This window comes from Carcharhinus amblyrhynchos, chromosome 3 (genome assembly GCF_965287045.1).
Source record: "Carcharhinus amblyrhynchos chromosome 3, sCarAmb.v2.hapA, whole genome shotgun sequence".
In the NCBI taxonomy this organism is placed as follows: Eukaryota; Metazoa; Chordata; class Chondrichthyes; order Carcharhiniformes; family Carcharhinidae; genus Carcharhinus; species Carcharhinus amblyrhynchos.
The window spans coordinates 89,717,475-89,733,690 of NC_137326.1; the positions used below are offsets into that span (position 1 = coordinate 89,717,475).

At 39.7% G+C, this 16,216-nt stretch overlaps 1 protein-coding gene across 1 annotated transcript in view; it reads right to left on the reverse strand.

Moving 5' to 3' along the window:
- The window catches only part of smc4 (structural maintenance of chromosomes 4), a 61,243-nt gene that overhangs the window by 32,811 nt on the left and 12,216 nt on the right, over positions 1-16,216 (reverse strand). Inside the window, exon 6 of the mRNA XM_080185480.1 lies at positions 16-180. Coding sequence (XP_080041606.1) covers positions 16-180 — 165 coding nt within the window. The remainder of the gene's footprint in view (positions 1-15; positions 181-16,216) is intronic.

Below are 16,216 nucleotides of genomic sequence, written 5' to 3' on the forward strand. Positions count from 1 at the left end.
CTATTTCAAATTTACCTTTTCTCCTCTCTGTTCATTCAAAGTCTCAACTCTGCGACAGAGGACCTGTATTGGTTCTTTCAACCGTCCTGATCCAATAATGTCTTCTAGATATTCCAGCATACCTTCACTGTGCTCATTTTGGCCTTTTGGCTTCATCATTGCAATTTGCTCCACTTCACCCTAAAGACGGGCCGCATATGTAGGAAATGGTTTAATTGATTTGGTAATGTTCATTAGTGTTTACAAAAAAAATATACAATTTAAAGATGTACTATACAGATACTTTAAAAAAGTGCTGCTTTTGACATTGAACTGGAAATGAACTACCCATACATCTCCCTTAGTGAGCAACGTTTAGAGAACTGGGTTCTCAAACAAAAATAAAGCCATTAATTAAATGTGGACTGATATTCAAAGATTGAGACTTAAAATAAAGCTATTTCGATCTACAAATATTTAATCATATTTGAGATTATGATTTGACCATAAAGTAACAGCATGTCCACATTTTGTAATCAATATGGTCTTCGTAAATCATTGGAACACAGGAGCAAAAGACATTAAAAAAAGCACTGATGTTTTGGAATTAAATCTCTTACTCTTCACGAAGAAATTTCACATGAAAGCATGTCTAAACTTGTTGAAACAAATCAACTTTCACGGGTTTAAAAGAAAAAGGCAAGTTGGAAAATAAGTTTTAGCATCAGAAATTTAAATTGTTATCCAGGACTATCAGAAAAAATTAAAGGAGCAATTCGGGTACTTTTAAATTTTCTACCTAGGCAAGACTGGCACTACAGATTGACCACCTGCTAGACACCTTCTATTGCAACGCTACTTTGTTCTTGAGTGATCCCAGCAACTTAGTTCACCTCAAAGTAATTTTGCTTCTTTCTGCTGAGCTTTGCGTAAGGCCAATTTCAAAAGACAGTAACAGGGTTGATTAACAACTTTTCTGCCCAGTTGGGGGTGGAAGTGGATTGAGGATCAAGACCAATAATACCAGAAAACCACATTTTAAACATAAAGATCAGCCAGCTTTAGCTCAACTCAGGAGAAAGGTAGTTAAGCAGTTTATTTAAAACATATCAGTGCATGGAAAGTAGGCAAAACTTGCAAGGCACCATTTCCATCCCAGCCATGCTATGCATTAAACCCAGAATCATGTGCAAGCCAAACGACAGATATAGATTCATCACCATGAAAGATATTAATGCATCACAGTATGGTTACAGTTCAGAAGTGCTGGATTTGTGGATAAGCAATTCACCTAATGTCATTTCCACTGCCTTTTCCAATGGCTCTACAAATTTTTTCCTCTTCAAACAATAATCCAGTTTTCCTTTCAAAGCCATGATTAAGTTTGCCTCCAATCTTTGGCAGTATCTCAGTTGGGTTTTTACATTAATCCAAACAGTCTTCAGTTTTTTTTTAAAACTGCTGCCACCTCCCATAAGGTACCAATTGTAAAAATAAATCACAACTTGTCATGATGGGATTTGAACTCATTGCTAGTATAATCAGCTATATCCTTACAATTTTTTGAAAAATTCAAGCAATATGCCCCATTAGGCCACGGAAGCAACGTTCATTGTTTTGTATTACATGTCAATAGGTTGATCGATTGAATGATAGCAGTATGATCTTTCCTGTTACAGTGCAGGTAAATTTGCTTAAGAGTTCTTGGGGTGCAGGGGTAGCATCCCTGCATCTAAGCCAGAAGCTCTGGGTTTGAGTTCCAGCTTACGACTTGATGACCAAAGGTGGTCCTTTTCATAAAGGGTGCCAACAAGTTGAGTATCAACCTGCAAAATCCTTCCAACAAGTCAAAAGTAGGCAAAAGGGAGAGATTATTGGTCAGCTATGTTTGATGCAGAGGGCAACCCTCAAGCTACAAGTCTTTCCTTGTTCTAGGAAAAAAGACTAGTGACTTGTTCCCGAAAAAAAACTCAACAGAAACAGATGAAAATCTGCTTTGTGCACCACTAGATGCAGGAAGAGAAACAAAACTTGCTTAATAACTTGCATGGTCTCACGTCTTTCCATCTGCCCTCAAAAAGATTGGAGAAGCATGTGACGGTATGCATGAAAGATACAAGCAGCTAGTTCAGATGGTGGTCAGTACTTTTGTTACACCACTGGATCACATTATTGCACAAGGAGATTCTGAGCAGTGAGCATTTGTGCCAACATGCAGCAGATGTGCCATCCATTTATGGCATCTCTCATGGGGTTGTGGGTCTTTGGAACTCTTCCTCAAAAGGTAGTGAGAAGAAGTCTTTGATTATTTTTAAGGGAGAGCTAGACAGAATCTTGATGCGCAAGGTGGTGAATAGTTATTGGGATAGACGAGAATGTGGAACTGAGGTTACAATTAGACAATCTTATGGAAAAGTGGAGCAGGCTTGAGGAGTTGAGTGGTCCACTCCTTATTTTTATGTTCATATGGCAACAACCATCACCACTGAATCCAACCAACTATAAGTAGCAAACTCAAATTGTAACATGGGTAAATAATGAAGTCCTGTTCCTGAACCCATTTAGATAGCATTTTCTCAGACAACTTAAGAATCTAAATTGTATTTGTTTAAAATCATATTACCTACCTATTTGTAGCAATTTATCACTTACAGAATACAAATTATTCTCTACTTTGGCAAGATTCATGTAACAAAAGGTAGTTAACACTCAATTCACTGACAAGTGGTATATTACTCAGAAAATAAGTTTATCACTAAATACTTAAAAATTCACAAATAGATGATAGTTCTGTTTCCCAATAAGCAGCTTACTCCATCATGATTAAAGGAATGTTTGAAATCAAAACATAGTTAACTAAACATAATCAAATGTTTGGTACCTCTGAAATTATATTTGATATTTTAATAGATCGCACTGAAAAACTAGCATTCAAAAGTCCTGATGTGGAGATGCCGACGTCGGACTGGGGTGGACTCAGTAAATAGTCTCACAACACCATGTTAAAGTCCAACAGGTTTATTTGGTAGCACAAGCTTTTGGAGTGCTGCTCTGTGATCTGGTTGAGTGATTAAGAAGTCCATCAGACCTCAAACCACACTGCCATAATATAACTAGTTATACGCCACCATTTGTACTCCATGAAACTCTTAAGATTTTACTTATTCACTGCAAGTTATAAAAACTGGTGGGGGAGAGGAGAATATGTACTCTCCTGTTAATTTGGTTACTTAATCATTTGTACCGTTTATCCACAGCTCTTGCTGCTTTAAGGATGTCTGAACTGAAAGGAAAACGGAATACAATTCAGGTCACACTAAGTACAATACTTTTTGATAGTTTTTAATACATGGTTGCAGTCAATATTTGTCACATGCTGCCAAACAATGCAACAAAAATTGTTTCTGCATAAATTAGAACTCTAAACAATTCTGAAGATAGCAAAGAATTTAAAATTACATTTCCAGCATAGGAACTTCCATAGACAAATGTGTAAATGCACAAGATGCAAAGCTTACTGCAACTAAATATAGCTGGTATCTTTAAGAAAAGCTTTAAACAGATGGCACATATCACAACCATGCACAGAAAACATCTAGAACTCCAAATATTTTTTTTAACCCCAAAGGAGTGTGCAAATTAGGTTATTCAAGTTGAATGACTGTATGCCACACTTGCTAGATTCTAGTAAGACATAAACGATCCAGAACTCACCAAGTTGCCCTTGAGTCACTACAATTGGTGCATTGATTTGACCTGGTATAGCAGCCTAATGAAGCAAGTTTTATTCTGACATAACAATTACTTTACACAAAAAGCTCTTCCAACACAGATATCATAAAACTAGTGAGCCAAAGTACTGCTAAAAAAGACTGCAAACTGAAAATGGTAATTCCAATTCACCAAGCAATTGCTTTTATCATTAAGAACCTAGAGCTGCATCTATCTCTGAATCCTTTATTGCTAATGCTTCTTGTCGAAATGATAGTTAGAATTAGATAAACATGTACCTGGACCAATTTCTTGGACGAATGACTCATATTAGTTAGATGATTTCATTACAATAACAAACTGCACATACAACAGCATAGTAAAATCTAAAATGTGCACTCATCCAAAGGAGCATGAAATGGATTCACAAAAATTTTCAATCTGTAAGAATTAATAAATTCCTGCTAGGGTCACTTTTAATCGCTTAATATCACGATCAGCAGGAACACTGACATCCCAACAATTTGAGCTCCAAAGTGGATTTGGCACTTTTCTCAAATACGTGCTAACACAAATTCATGACTTTAACCCCTGCAATTAAGGCTCATTCAATTGCTTCTTGCCAATGCTGGAATCTGAAGAATAAAAAAAACTGTCACGTTATAATGGAGATTTTTGCTTTTCAAGCAAATGTCAGGAGAATAATTTAAATTCAAATTCTCCACAAGGGGATATTTTGAAATGCTAGTTTTCCTTACCAAGATAGAAAGGGGTACACAAATGGGATCACCAAAATACATCAATATTACCAGGATATCAAATACATGAAAGTGAATGACATGATCTCCCCAAAATAGAAATTACAAAAGGCTTATTGAAAGACTGAAGAGGTTAAAATGACTGCAAACCACCAAAACTGCAGTGAATGGAGATTTCAATGGTCATTTTCCATTGAGATTCAAAGCAGTACTGTTGAATGATGGAAGGTGGGATTGACCAACATTTTCCCAACTGTGTGTAATCTGCACTGTTGCTAGTTTTGACGCAAGAAACAAGGGCATTCAGAGTAGTATGGCAGGGTACCCATCTACAGAAATTTTCACTTTTGCACTCAGTATTCTTCAAATTAAGCAACTGTACCATTCAGTATCCCCTTTAATTTAGTTCTTCTAGAAGATTTATTATGCATGTAGTTATCCATCATTCTATTTATGAGATTATAAACCATGTTTTAAAGATTATTTCATGGGATATGGACATTGTTGGCAAAGCCAACATTTCTAACTACTGTTGAAGTGGTGGAGAGCTGCCTTCTTGAACCATTGCAGTCCATCTAGTGTAGAGAAACCCACAGTAGGGAGTTCCAAGTTTTTTTAAATCCCAGTTAAGGGGCAGGCATATTGATGAAACAGGATGGTATGGGGCTTAGAGGAGAAATTGCAAGAGGTAGCGTTCCAATGTGTATTTGCCCTTGCCCTTCTAAGTGGGGTAGATACTTTGGAAGGTGCTGTCTAACTAAAGAAACTTGGTGAGTTGCTACAGTGGCTCTTCTAATCAGTGTATACAGCTGGCATGGTTTGCCAGTGATTGGGAAGTCAATGTTAAGTTGGTGGATGGAATGGGAAATCAGGTGTGTTCTTTTTTCCCAGATGCCAAATTTCTTGTGTTGGAGCCATTCATTTAGACAGTTCAAGGTTATTCACTTCTCACACTCCTGCCTTGTGCTTTGTAGATGCATCAACACAAAAGTCATTTTAAAGGATTGCATCTCAGCATCAGATGTAACTGTCATAAATGTTAAATCATGTCAATTGTACCATAAAGTGTAACCTGAGTTTTTGGTGTCATGTTGTTAACTACCCCCCCTGCCCGCCTCCTTTCATTTCTGTCTTAAAGAGCTAATGATGTATAACAACACAAATTGGCTACAACCAGGCTGGACAGAGAGAGATATATATATATAATATATATATAATATATATATATATAGAGAGCATGAGTCCGTGTGTGTGTGTCCTAATACAAATTTTAATCATTTATAAATTGAATTGAGAGTTCAGGAGAAACTTCAGACAGAGAGTTGTTAGATCATAGAATGTATTACTAAGTGGAGTGGTTATGGCATACAGTAAATCTGCACAAGGGAAAACTGGGCAAGTACACAAGAAAAAAGTAGAAGATTATGCCAATAAGGTTAGGTATAGTAGGGTGGAAGGAGGTTCACATGGAGCATAAACACTGGCACAGATCACTTGGATCAAATGGCCTGTTTCTGCACTGCAATTACTATAAAATTATCCATTGGCATTCAGGGTGAACAGCAGAATAGAAATATTTCACAAATGGAGTTAATCCAAACATACCTTCAATTAAACATGGATAACCAAAAGAACTGAAGACGTCAGTACTTAACACTCCTCTAATCAACCTTCCAGCGAGATCTTGTTTCTATGCATACGTGGGAGGCGGTCCTGATACCTTTGTGGCAATGAGGCTGAAAATTTTGCCTCAAAAAGCACTCTTTAAAGATGGTGCCTGATCTCAGTGGGTTCCATTAGGCTTCACAGACTGACTATGTAAACCATGCCCCGGAGTTTTTTTTTGTGTCAGAGTGGCTCATGGTCTGCTTTGAAAATTTGACAGTGCATCTGGAGTGATATACTGATACTCTAACACATTATGGGAAAATTCTGCCCCATGTTGTGTGTCCTCAAATGAGGTCCATTCCACTCATACTGGCATAGAAAGGATTAACTTATATTTTTCTTGAACCAAGCATGATGACATCCATATGGATATTTGCAAATTTTCTCCTCCTGTCTCCATACCTCAGTTTCCTTAGAAAGATATGAATTTATAGATTGTATTGCATAAACTGGGAAATTTCTGTTCCTTACCTGTTTGTATAAAATATGGCTTTTAGGCTAGAACAAAGAAAAGTACATCTGAACAGGCCTTTTGGCCCTCCAAGCATGTGCTGATCATGATGCCTTAATTAAACTAAAAGTAACCTTCTGCCCTTATTCAATCCATACCCCTCTATTCCCTTCCTATTCACGTACCCATCCATATACCTCAAATATTGCAAATGTGCCTGCTTCCATCACATTCTTTGGCAGTGCATGCCAGGCAACCACTACTCACTGTGTGAAAAACTTCCCCCGCATATCTCCCTTAAGCTTTCCCCTCACCTTCAACCTGTGCCCCTTTGTAATTGACATTTCCACCCTTGGAAAAAGCTTCTGACAACCCACCCTGTCTGTGCCTCTCAATTTTGCAGACTTCCAACAAATCTCCCCTCAACCTCCATCTTTCCAGTGAAATCAATTCTAGTTTATTCAACCTCTCCCCATAGCCAACACCCTCAAGACGAGGCAACATCCTGGCGAACCTTCTTTGCATTCTGACCTAAGCTTTCACGTTTTTGATAGTATGGTGATCAGAACTGCACGCAATATTCCAAATACAGCCTAAACAAGTTTTATATAAAACTGCAACATGATTTCCCAACTCTGTGCTCAATGCCCTGGCTGATGAAGGCAAGCATGCCTTCTTAATTATCTTGGCCACTTCTGTCGCCACTTTTAGGGAACTGTGGATACCCAGATCCCTCTGTATGTTAATGTTCCTAAGGGTTATGACATTTACAGCAGAATTCATACCTAACTTTGATCCTCCAAAATGCACCAACCCACGTTTGTATGGATTAAACCTCACCTGCCATTTTTGTGCCCACGTCTCTAATCTATCTATATCATGTTGTATCCTCTGACATTCCTCGGCTCTAACAGCAACTCCAATCTTTTGTGTCATTTGCAAACTTAATAATCAGGTCCCCTACATTTTACTCCAGATCATTTGTCTACTACAAACAAGAGATCCCAGCACAGATTCCTGTGGAACGCCACAAGCTACAAATCTCCATTCTGAAAAACACCTTCCACCACTACAATGACCAAGCCAATTCTGTATACATCTAATCAGCCCACTCTGAATCTCTTATGGTTTTGTACCAATCTGTCACGTGGGATCTTGTCAAACTCCTTACTGAAGTCCACATAAACTACATCCACAGCCCTTTTAATTTTCTTTGTCACTCCTTTGAAAAACTCAATCAGGTTGGTGACACATGACCTTCCCCACACAATATCATGCTGCCAGTCATTAACTGGTCCATTTTCCTCTAAATGTGCAAATATCCTGCCCCTCAGTATCTTCTCTACTAGCTTCCCCACAACTGATGTCACATTCACCAGCCTATAATTTCCTGGATTATCCCTGCTTCCTTTTTAAACAAGGGACCAACATTGGCTATTCTCCAGTCCTCTGGAACCTCGCCCATGGTCAAACAGGATGTGAAGATATCTGTTAAGGCCCTAGCTATTTCTCCTCCCTGCCTCCCGCAGTAATCTGAGATAAATCCCATCCGGCCCCTGGGGAGTTTCTATCTTAATGCAATTTAGGATACTCAAAATGTCCTCCTTTGATATACTGACATTCTCTACAGTGTTCTCACACCTATCATTGACATCAACATCCATCATGTACTTCTCCCTGGTGAATACAAAGTACCCATTAAGGATCTCACCTACTTCTTGTGATACCATGCATAACTTTCCTCCATTGTCCTTGAGTGGGTCTACTCTTTCTGTTGCTAACTTCTTGCTCCTAATACATGCATAAAAAGCCTGGTTTGCTAAAGACATTTCATTGCCCCTTTCAGCCCTCCAAATTCCACATTTGAGTTCCTTTCTACTTTCACTATACTCCAAGGGCTTCATCAGTTTTTAGATGTCTAGAACAATTGTATACCTCCTCTTCCCTTTTGACCAAGCTTACAATTTCCCTTGTCACCCATGATTCCTGAATCCAGCCATTTCTATCCTTCATTTCTGTGGGGACATGCCTTTCCTGCATATCAAATCAACCAGCCTTTAAAAGCTTCCCACATGCTAGAAGTAGATTTGCCTTCAAATAGCTGCTCCCAATCCACACTTCCCTGTTCTTGTCTAATTTGGATGTAATTGGCCCTCACCCAATTACTCATCCTCACCCGAGGGCCACTCTTGTCCCTATCCATGACAATCCAAAATCTTATGGAATTATGGTCACTGAGCCCAAAATGCTTCCCTACTGAAACACTAATCGCCTGGCCTGGCTCATTCCTCAGTATCAAGGCTATTCCAGCCCCGTTGCTAATTGGATTGTCAACATACTCCATCAAAAAGCCCTCCTGGACACATTAAACAAATTGCTCTCCATCCAAGCCCCTCGCTGTAATGGACTCCTAGTCACCGTGGGGGAAGTTAAAATCACCATCACAACGACCCTGATTTTTTTCACACTGTTTAAGTATCTGACTACACAACTGCTCCTTGGTCTTCTGTGGTTTGTTGGGAGGTTTATAGTACATCCCAACATTGTGATTATTTCCTGAGCTCCACCCATAATGCCTCACTACAAGATCCCTCCAATATCTCCTCCCTCAACACAGCTGTGATCTGCTCCCTAATCAGCAATGCAACCCCCCCACCTCTTTTGTTTCCCCTCCTGTCCTGTCTAAAACAACAATATCACGAAACGTTAAGCTGCAAGTCCTGTCCCTCCTTTAACCATGTCTCTGTAATTGCAATTACATCATGATTATATGCAGTAATCCAGGCTTTCAGTTCATCTGTCTTACCTGTTATACTTCTTGCATTGAAGCGAACGCATTCCAGACCTACATCCCACTGAGCCCTGCAGCTTCCCTGTGCCTGCTCTTACTCAGAGGAGCAAGAGTCAGGAGAGCATATTACTTTCAAGTTAACAAATGTAAAAAAGCGTGTAAAAATTGGTTCCAGTTCTCTCAGCCTTCATCACCTGGCATTCCGGAATTTAACACTCAGAACATCACGTAGTCCTGTAGGAAATGCAGTCAACTTGTGCATAATAAGATTCCATAAACTGAAATGTGATAATGAGCAGATGATTTTTTTAAACTGCGAATTGCGGCATAAATATTGACCAAGGCATCTAGAATGACCACAGAAAAGGACATATGGAGAGAAGCCCACCCCAGAGTGAGGCACTGAGTTTGCAGTTGGGAATTTGGTTCACATGGGAATTTGGCACAGAACGGAAAGGAGGTCTGTCCTCTTTGCAGGGGTTCAAAGCATTCCAAAGAAAGTCGAAGTGTGAAGTTACAGCAACGAAAGCAAGTGATTGGTGAGCAATTTCTCTTATCTAAACTACAGAATGTTACTTGAAGTATACCATTAATTGAAATAACATGAAGAATCTTCCATAAAGTGGGTAATTCATTAGCAAGATTTTATTCATAATAGTAATGTATTGCTTATTAGTGGTAGAAAGGTTATTAAGAAAAATAAATTAACACAGAATAAAGATGGCAGGGTAGATGATGCATTGCACCTGCATCTGTAGTAGCTGGTGGATGCCAGCAAGATCCATGGCAACCACATATGCACTAAGGATCTGCAGCTTGAGAAGATTCACCTTGAGAAGCTTCGGCTCAGAGTCAATGACCTGGATGGAGGCTGGGAGTTACCTGAACATTTTATTCCAGAAGGCTGTCAGCTTTAGAATAGGGTCTTCTGGCTTAGTCAGTTGTTATGGAGAGGGGGGTGTGGCTGTAAGTGAAGCAGATGAGGGAACTGAGAAGGTAAAAATGGAGGTGCTTCAGCCTTTGCAATCGTCCAACAGGTTCAAAGTTATTACAGCCTGTATTGTTGGGAGTGGGGACTAAAAGGAGAAAGCAGTAGCCATGGTAAATACACAGAACCGTAGCATGATAAATATGTGGGATTATAGAAATGTACTAGCAGTAGAGGACACTACAGTCCGACAGATAGACACTGTTGCTGAGAGCAAGAGTACAGAAGGTTGCATTGCCTGTCCTGTGCCAGTGTTTGTGACTTCTGCTCTGGTCTAGAAAAGAATTTGTCATAGGAAAGAGGATCCAAAATGGCTACCCTCATGGGTACCAAGGACATAAATAGAACTAGGAAAGGAGTTCTGTTTAAGTATTATGAGTAGCTAGGGGCTAAATTAAAAAGCAGGTTCTTAAATGTAATTTCTAGATTACCTGAGCCATCACCAAATTGGAGTACGGTAAATAATATTTGGCTTACGACTGGTGCAGCAGAATCACTAACATAGGTAAAATTAAATATGGAAGATCCAAAAGATATTGTTGCAAGATTACCTGAATTTTGAAGAGTATTTTCCATTTCAGAAAAGATAGGAAGCAGGCAAGAGTTAGCAGGTAGCTCTGTTAATGAAGCATGGCACCCTCATGCATCAGTCGCTGAAAGTAAGCAAGCAGGTACAGCAGGTAGTAAAAAAGGCAAATGGTACATTGACCTTCACAGCGAGAGGATTTGAGTATAGGGATATTTTGCTGCAGTTGTATACGGCGTTGGTGAGACCACACCTGGAGTATTATGTGCAGTTTTGGCGTCCTTATATGAGAAAGGATGTCATTGCTATAGACACAGTATAGCAAAGGTCTACCAGGCTGATTCCAGGGATGGCAGATCTGTCATATGAGGAGAGACTGTCAGTTTGGATGACATTCACTGGAGTTTAGAAGAGTAAGAAGAGCATCTCATAGAAAGTTTTAAAATTCTAACAAGGTTAGACAAGGTAGATTCAGAAAACATGTCCCCAATGGTGGGGGAGTCCAGAACCCAGGGTTCATGGTTTTCCCCTTATTCTCAAACCTTTTAGAACTGAGTTGAGGAGAAACTTCTTCATCCAGAAGGTGGTGAATGTGTGTAATTCACTACCACAGAATGTTGTCGAGGTCAAAAAGTCTCGTTTCACGAAATTAGACACAACTTTTGGGGCTAAAGGGATCAAGGGATATGGTAAGAAGAGGAGACATGATGTGGGTATGCCGGCGTTGGACTGGCGTAAACACAGTAAAAAGTCTGACAACACCAGGTTTTAGTCCAACCTATTTATTTGATAATATTCTCACAAGCTTTCGAGGGGACAGCCTCTTCGTCAGGTGAATGGAGAGTTCTGGTCTCAGACAGAGCATATAAAGCTTTATATGCTCTGTCTGAGACCAGAACTCTCCATTCACCTGACGAAGAGGCTGTCCCCTCGAAAGCTTGTGAGAATATTATCAAATAAATAGGTTGGACTAAAACCTGGTGTTGTCAGACTTTTTACTAAGAAGAGGAGAATCAGGATATGGAATTTAATGATCAGCCATGATCAAAATGAATGGCAGTGCAGGCTTGAAGAATTGAATTGCCTACTGTTTTAGTTTCTACGTAAGCATAGTACTAGTACAATATTGAAGAGATGATCTTAGCTCAAAAGAGCAAGACGTAGAATCAGTTTGGGGAAGTCAGGAACAGAAAAGGTGAGGTCACTTGCTGGCATAGTTCATAGGCCCCTAGTCTCATTGTAGAACAGTATACAGAGAAATTAATGGGGCTTGCAAGAAAGGATACTGCAATAATCATGGGTGACTTTAATCTAAATGTAGATTGAGTGATTGGCAAAAGTAATCAAAATATGAACTTAGGATATTTGTGACAATTTCTAACAGCAATACATTCTCGTGCCAAACAAGGAACAGATTATTCTAGACTTGATAATCAATAGCGTCAAAGGAGTCTCGAGGTGACAGCAATCATCTGATGGAATTTCACATTCAGTTCAAAGGTGAGAATTATGGGTCCAAATTTACTGTTTTAAACATAAATAAAGATAATTATAAAGAAGCAAATGATAAAAGACACAAGAGAACCAATCGTTCAAGTTATTCCCTTAAATTCTGGAATTCCATATTCTGATTCCCTACTTTCTCTCGTATCCCTTGATCCCTTTCTGTACCATCTCAAAACACCATTTTGAATATACATACCTTGCTTTACTACAGCACAGAAACAAGCCCTTTGGCTGAACTTGTCCATGCCGCCTTTTTTTTTTAAAGCCACTACACTAGTCCCAATTGCCTGCGTTTCGCCCATATTGCCCCACAGCCATCTTGCTCACTTAACTATCCTAAACGCTTTTTAAAAGACAAAATTGTACCTGCCTCTACTACTCCCTGTATCAGCTTGTTCCAAACATTCACCATACTCTAACAAAGAAATTGCCCTCTGGACTCTTTTGCATCTCTCCCCTTTCACTGTAAACTTCTGCCCTCTAGTTTTAAACTCCCCTACCTTTGGGAAAAGATATTGATTGTCTTGCTGATCTATGCCCTTCATTATTTTATAGGCCTCTATAAGATCATCCCTCAGCCTCCTATGCTCCAGAGACAAAAGTCCCAGTCTATCCAGCTTCTCTTTATAACTCAATCCATCAAATCACAGTAGCATCCTAGTAAATTAAGTCTCCACTGACCCTCAAAAGTGCACCTTACCCAGCCAACCCACTTTATCCTTCCTCAGACAATGACCTCAAAATAGCACACAATACTCTAGGTGTGGCCTCAATACCAACATCTATACAACTGCAGTAAAACATTCCTACCCCTATACTCAAATCCTCTTACAATGAAGACCAACATATTATTTGCCTTCTTTACTAGTTGCTGTACCTGCATGCTTGCTTTCAGCGACAGATGCACGAGAACTACAAGGTCTCGTTGAATATCCACCTCTCAATTTATATCCATTCAAATCAATCTGCCTTCCGAGTTTTGCTACTGAAGTGGATGACTTCACATTGACCCACATTATACTGCATCTGTAATCACATACCTACTCACTCAGTCTTTCCAAATCATGTTGAAGCAATTCTGCATTTTCCTCACAGCTCATTCAACTTTGTACCATTTGCAAATTTGAAGATAATACATTTAGTTTCCTTGTCCAAAGCATTAATATACAATGTGAATAGTTGGGATCCAAGCAGATCCCTGAGGTACTCCATTAGTCACTGCATGCCAATCAGAAAAAGACTAATTTATTCCAACTCTTTGTTTTCTGCCTGCTAACCGGCCTTCTATCCATCTCAAGACACTACCCACAATCCCATGTGCTTTAACTTTATAGTAATCTTATGAGACCTTGTCGAAAACCTTCTGAAAGTCTAAATAAACCACATCTACTGGTTTCTTGATCACCTTTACAAGTTACGTCCTCAAAGAATTCCAGTAAATGTCAAGTGCAATTTCTTGTTTATAACTACATGCTGACATTGTTCGATTGCACCACTGTTTTCAAAATGCTGTGATAAGAAATACTTAACAATGGACTCTAGCAACTTCCCTATTTCCAGTGTTAGGTTCAGTGGTGTCTGGTTGCCTTTTTTCTCTCCATCTCCCTTTTTAAAAGGCAAGCTTACACGTGCTAATCTCCAATCTGCAGGCATCATTCCCGAGTCCAAAGACTAAATCTGTGCCATTTTAAGTTGACAGTTCATCTTATTTCCCAGAATCAATTCCAATAATTGTCCCACCACTGAAATCAGGCTGACTAGCCTAGTTTTCTGGCCTATTTCTTGCACCCATTTTAAATAATGATTGAATTCACTGATCTTCAATCCTCTGAATCCTCATTAGCAGGCAAGGGTTGAAAAATGATTCTGAGAGCACCCACTATTTCCTCCTTGGCTTCCTTTAACTGCCTGGGATACAATCCCTCCAGCCATGGTGATTTATCTACCTTCAGGGGTACCAGTCGCTCCAATACTTCCTCTCATTAGATTTAGTATGTCTTAACTTTCACATTCCTCCTAACTAGAATGTCTGCATCATCCCTCTCCTTAGGTGAAGACAGAAACAACATCCTCATTGCAAACTCAGCCCACATCTTGAGCATCAAAACAAGTTACCATACAAATTTGAAAGGCCCTACCCTTTTGTGTTATTTTCTTGCTCTTAATATACTGGTAAAACTGGGGTTTCTTTGATCTTACCTGCCAATATTTTTCTGTATTTTCTTTTTGCTTTCCAAACACCCCTTACCCATGCTTTCCATATTCCTCTGTTTTCTACTGTATTAAGAATCTTGTGATTGAACTCCCTGTTTTCATCAAGCTTCCACACTCTGCTCAAAGCTGCATTAACTTACTTGTTAAGTTTGTAAACTCTGTCCCTTTTTGCTGTACTCTTGTTATCATTACACATCACTACCCTACACTATTGTTGTTTCTCTTTATTTTACCATATCTCCTCTTACATGATCCTTTATTATTTAGTTTCAAGGTCTTTCCACCATCCATAGACTCCCATCACACAAACTGACCATTTGGCAATTAATTTCATTGGGAATGCAATTTTTGTAAAATCCCATAATGTAAATTAGCATCCACTCCTTCCTTAATAGAAAGGTAGATGATACCTGTCATCTTTTCCCTATCTGCCAGGTCTATCATCTCAAAAGGAATCAAATCAATTTGTCAAGGATGACCTTCCACTCATTAGATGAATGTTGACTGTCTTCTGTATGCTCACATCCCTTAATAAGAGTCACAGACAGGAGACTGCCCGAGTGAGGCATAGACCGTGTGAAGTTGGGAATTTAGCCTCACATGGAAATTCAGTGCAGAGAGAAAGAGGTGCCCTTTCTTCACCGTTCCTCAACCTCCAATGGGCTACTAGATGATACAAGTTGCTTACCAGAAATAGAAGGTAACCTGGAGACAGCAGAGAGTTTCAAGAGCTAAGTAAGAGTGAGTATATGGGTTCAAAGCATTCTGAAGAAAATCAAGTGACATAACATGAAAGCAGGTAAGCGACTGCTGGGTGGTGAGCCCTTTCCATGATCTAAACAAGAGAAATTTAATTGGGGTTAAGTGTAACAAGCAGGACTAGTGGCATAATTAGTTAATTAAAACACTAAGGGCAGGTGATGTGTTGTAGCTGTAAGTATGCAGGAGCTGGGCATCTGCACGACTTCCACAACCACATCTGCAGCAAGAGCCTGAAGCTTGAAGAGTTCTCGCTCAGAGTAAACAAGCTGTTGTCCATGCTTCAGATGTTGTAGTACACCATGGAGGGGGGAAGTTACCTCGACACTTTTGGAAGATGGTGCCCAAGGAAATGGGAAGGCCTTTAAATTGAGAACAAAGGATCATGCAAGAGGAGATGTGGTAAAATAAAGAGAAAAGGCAATAGAGTGGGGTAGTGATGTGTAATGATAACCAGAGTGCAGCAAAAAGGGACAGAGTTTACAAACTTAATAATACTTGGAGTACTGTGCGCAGTTCTGGTCACCTCACTACAGGAAGGATGTGGAAGCTATTGAGAGGATGCAGAGGAGATTTACAAGGATGTTGCCTGGATTGGGAGGCATGCCTTATGAAGATAGGTTGAGGGAGCTAGGTCTCTTCTCCCTGGAGAGACGAAGGTTGAGAGGCGACCTGATAGAGGTTTATAAAATGTTGAGAGGAATAGATAGGGTGGATTCTCGGAGGCTATTTCCCAGGGCTGAAACGATCGCTACGAGAGGACACAGGTTTAAGGTGCTGGGAAGCAAGTACAAAGGAGATGCTAGGGGTAAGTTTTTCACTCAGAGGGAGGTGAGTGAGTGCAATCGGCTGCCATCAGTGGTGG